We start from the raw sequence: 4,722 nt of genomic DNA, 5'->3' as shown, positions 1-4,722 counted from the left end.
ACCCATCACCTAACCACCTACCCACCCACCACTCAGCACCCATCCACCTATGCACCTACCCATCAACCATTCATCTACCCACCCACCCACCCATCCATCTACCTACCATCCAGTAGTCTAATATTCAACAAACACACATTGCACACCTATCCTTTTCCAGGCATTATATTAAGTGTTCGGGATACATCTGTGATAAAAGCATAGATCTCTCCCCACAGGGTGCTTACTTTCCAGTGAGAGAGTCAGACAATAGGCAGCAAACAAAGGAACCTCCCTGAGGGTCCAATGATTAGGACTCTGCTCACATTGCCAAGGGCCCGGGTTCAGTCCCTGCTCGGAGAACTAAAATCCCCCAAGCCGTGCAGCTTGACTAAATAAATAATCAGCAACAAACATAATACAAAAGTAAAGTGTATCAAAGGTAAATGTGTCAGTGTGGGGAGTGGTACTCAGAGTGTGGAGGGGGAGTTGCAAATTTAAATAGGATGATCAGGGTAGGCCTCCCTGAGAAGGTGACATTTGAGGAAAGTGCTAAAGGATTCAAGGAGGTTGGCCCAGAAGATATCTGGAGAAAAGAGTGTTCAGAAGGAAGCAACAGCATGTGCAGAGGTCCTGTGGCAGGGAGTGTGCCCGGCTGTCCCAGGGACCCCAAGGGTACCAGCATAGCTGGAGAAGATGAGACAGCAGGAGTATAGGGTGGGAGCAGAGCAGGGATGAACCAGATCTTGAAGGGCCTCATGGGAATCGTCCGGATTTAGCTTTCCTCTGAGTGACACGGGAAGCCAGTGCAGGGTTTAGGGCAGCGGAGGGTGACGATCACGATAGGGTTGTAGAGAGAGTTACAAAAACTTCACACTCCGATTTCCTTTTTTCTGAAGCCCTGTTGAAACTCAAGTCAGTGCCCTTTATTTCTACAAACCACACACTTCTCCCCCTGTTCTCCTTGTCCCCGTCCGAAGGCTGCTCCCTCTCCTTGCCCCCTGGCTGCATCACTGCCTGTAGTCCTTACAGATGGAGTCTCACAGGCCTGGGAGGAGCTGGCCTGGAAGAGGGTGGTGGGGGAGCAACAAGGAAAGGAAGTGATGTATCCTTCCTTGTCTCCCAGGCTCCTGAAGACCGCATGGAGCTCAGTTCCCTTTCTAGAGTCACATGGCATCAGAAATAAATATATTACATCCCCTGGGAGGAAACTGAGTTTAATAACAGGAACCCGCCCTTGAAGCGAGAGGGAGGAGCAGAGGTGTGGGCAGCCAGCAGAGTGGAGGAGGCTGCAGTTTGCAGGGGGTGTGTCGAGGAGAGAGGAAGGCCTTGACACCCCCTGAAGTTGGCATCTGCATCAAGACTGCATAGGCCATGTGTGTTCTCTGCAGTTTCTTTCCTCTGCATCTTACAGTTTTCAGAGTGCACGTCTTTTGCCTCCTTCCATAGGTTTATTCCTGGGTATTTTATTCATTTTCATGCAATGGTAAAGAGGACTGTTCCTTTCATTTCTCTTTCTGATCTTTCATTGTAGAGAAATGCAACAGATTTCTGTGTGTTAATTCTGTAACCTGCAACTTTGCCAAATTCATTGACGAGCTCTAGTAGTTTTCTGGTAGCATCTTTAGGAGAGACATGTACACACTGCTGTATTTAAAATAGATAACGGACAAGGAAATCAACCCTGGATATTCCTTGGAAGGATGCTGCTGAAGCTGAAGCTCCAATACTTTGGCCCCCTGATGCAAGGAGCCGACTCTTTGGAAAAGACCCTGATGCTGGGAAAGATTGAAGCAAAAGGAGAAGAGGGCGGCAGAGGATGAGATAGCAGTTAGATAGCATCACTGACTCAATGGACATGGATTTGCGCAGATTCCAGGAGATAGTGGAGGACAGAGGAGCCTGGTGTGCTTCAGTCCAAGGGGTCGCAGAGTCAGACACAATTTAGCGACTGAATAGCAACAACAAGAGGAAGGACCTACAAGGACCTACCTTATGCTGCAGGGAACTCTGCTCAATATTATGTAACAACCTAAATGGGAAAGGAATTCGAGAAAAGAGTAGATACATGTATATGTATCCCTGAGTCACTTTGCTGTACACCTGAAGCTAACACACTGCTGTAAAGCAATTATACTCCAATATAAAATAAAAAAGTTTTTAAAAAGACCCCATAAGTGGCTTGCACTCCCATTAAGAAATCAGGGGGGTCATTCAGGTGATAGAGATGTCCCAGCCCCGCTGGGGTCTTTTAGGAGGGGAAGAGTAAAAGATGTGTCTGAGGAACAGACAGAGATGATCTGGGTGAGAATTCACCCAGGAAGACAGCCCACCCCTTGTAAACATGTATCTTGGCAGAAGAGTTGGAGAAATGCCTACAACTGCCCTGGAGCCCATGGCAAAATCATCAAGAGGCTGTTTAGCCCTTAAGACCAGACTGAGCCACAAGTGTGTCTGCCTTCAAATCCAGCCTCAACACTTCCTGCTTGGGGACCAGAGTTGGTCACCTCTGGGCAGTCTCTGTCTTTTCTTCCTGTGTAACATAAGGCTGCTGCTGCTGCTAAGTCACTTCAGTCGTGTCCGACTCTGGGCGACCCCATTGACAGCAGCCCACCAGGCTCCCCCATCCCTGGGATTCTCCAGGCAAGAAAACTGGAGTGGGTTGCCATTTCCTTCTCCAATGCATGAAATCATTAAAGGGTTAGGGTGGATATGAGAAAACCCACTGGCTTAGGTGTGCCTGGCAAGCAACGAAATACTCAATAAATGTGAATTGTGATTATATCAAGTTGTAAGTTACTCCAAAACCATAAAAAAACCAAGGACTAGAATTTATGACATCAGCTCACAAAATTGGGAAAGCCCAGGTTTATGTAACGGAGGCTGAAAAGTAAGTGTCTTTAGGAAGAATGTTGTTAGTGGGAATTCCCTGGTGGTCCAGTGGTTAGGACTCCACGCTTCTGCGGCTGGGTTGTGGAGGGCCGCCTGGGTTTGACACACCTGGTTGGGGGAACTAAGATCCCTCAAGCTGCGTGGTATGTCCAAAAATAAAAATTAAGAAGACTGTTGTTTGCAACAAAGTGAGAACCTTCTTGCAAGTGGGAAAGAAGACCTAAAATGTTTGAGGAGCCAAGGATGCGAGTGGAAATGGTATGGCATAGGCTTTTTTTCCCGCTTTAAGATGAATCAGGAGTCAGCAGTACCCTTTAAAAACAAGACACTCTCTTCAACTTGGTTCCTCTTCTGTCTCTCTCTCTCTCTCTTTCTCCCCCTCTTTTTCTTCCTCCCTCTCTCTCTTCTTTCCTCCCATCCTTCCTCCCTTCTTCTGTCCTTCTGTCTACCTCCCTCTCTTTCTCTCCTGTCTCTCCTTCCCTTTCTCTTCCTCCCTGTGTGTCTTTCAGTTTCCCTCTCTCTTCATGACCCGGATGCACACACAGGCACGTGCATACACATGCACACACACACGCCCACGCAAACATGCACACACATGCTCACACACACATGTGCACACACGGCAATCTCTGCTCTCCAGCTCTTCAGCCCTTCCTCTCTGTGGCAACCTATGTCTTCAGCTTTGAGACACACTGATTGTGCCGGCATCCGTCTTTCCCACTTGCAGGCAGCGGCTGATTTGTCCATCTGTGCCCTTCACCAGGGCCTTGCACATGCCTAAGGTACCCAGGGAGCTCAGAGAGCAAACCCAGTGGGCATTTGGCTGTGTGCCTCCGGGACGGTTTACTTTTAAGCAGAGTGGGAAGCACACTGTTCCGCCAATGCTCTCGGCATCCCAGCCTGAGCTCTCTAAGCACTTGCTGCTCCTGCCAGCTCAACCGAGACCCCGATTCCTATTCATTCTGCCTTCTCAGCTTGGGACAGAGATGAACATGAGGACCTCCCTTTCAGAGATTAGAGGGAAAAGCCCTGAGCTGCTGATAGCCAGACATGGCTCCATGAGAAAAAAGGGATGGATGGCAACTTACCACCAGGGTCCTTGTAGCTGGGGCCCCTCTCTGCCGTGGGGGCCTGCAGCCCACTCCAGATCCACCCCAAGAGGGCGAAGTCTGGATCTCCTTTCTCCAGCAGGGTCAAGGAGATCTTCCTGGCCAGAGCCTCACCATCAGACTCATGGAGCAGGGCATGGTGGTACTCCCTGGAGAGGAGCTCTTCCGCCAGCAGGTTGTCCAGAAGCGCCTGCACTTGGCTCGGCCGATGGCTAGAGAGCAACATCCGGACCTGAGACAGGATGGTCTGGAAGTGATTCATGGTAGCGCTCAGATGCAGGGCAGCTCCCCTGGGCTAGCGCCTGGTATCTCTGCTCACCCAGCTTGTAGCATCCAAAATGTGAAGTGAAAATCAGGATGGGGGAACCTCTGCAGCTTATTCCTGCTAAGGAGGATTTCCTCATTTGCACGTTAGGCTGGGGTTGCCTGATGAATTGATGGAAGTGGGTTCTGGTCTTGATTTAGACCCATAGATACGTGCATACCTTGCGTGTGCGTATGCCAAAGAGGGTCACGGCTCTGTGGATTCCTTTAGACCCAATCCAGTATTTACTAAGAGGAACAAGACTTGCCTCTTTGAGGACCTATAAGGTGATAGGCTTTCTCGGATGTTGCATCATAACAAGAAGGCACTGGGGCATAGCAATTAAGCAGTTGGGTTTGGAGCCAGTCTGCTGGGTTCAAATCCCCAATTACTTGATGTTTGGCAAGTTACTTAGCCTCTCCTTGCTGCCATTTCTCC

At 49.4% G+C, this 4,722-nt stretch overlaps 1 protein-coding gene across 1 annotated transcript in view; it reads right to left on the bottom strand.

The window, feature by feature from the left end:
• CIITA (class II, major histocompatibility complex, transactivator) overlaps positions 1-4,520 on the bottom strand; it is a 60,975-nt gene extending 56,455 nt beyond the window's left edge. Inside the window, 1 exon segment of the mRNA XM_010850687.1 lies at positions 3,960-4,520. Coding sequence (XP_010848989.1) covers positions 3,960-4,242 — 283 coding nt within the window. The 5' untranslated portion in view covers positions 4,243-4,520.
• Positions 4,521-4,722: the final 202 nt, after the last annotated feature.

The sequence above is a fragment of the Bison bison genome, unplaced genomic scaffold (genome assembly GCF_000754665.1).
Source record: "Bison bison bison isolate TAMUID 2011002044 unplaced genomic scaffold, Bison_UMD1.0 scf7180017864293, whole genome shotgun sequence".
Lineage (NCBI taxonomy): Eukaryota > Metazoa > Chordata > Mammalia > Artiodactyla > Bovidae > Bison > Bison bison.
This window is presented reverse-complemented; position numbering and strand designations above follow the sequence as displayed.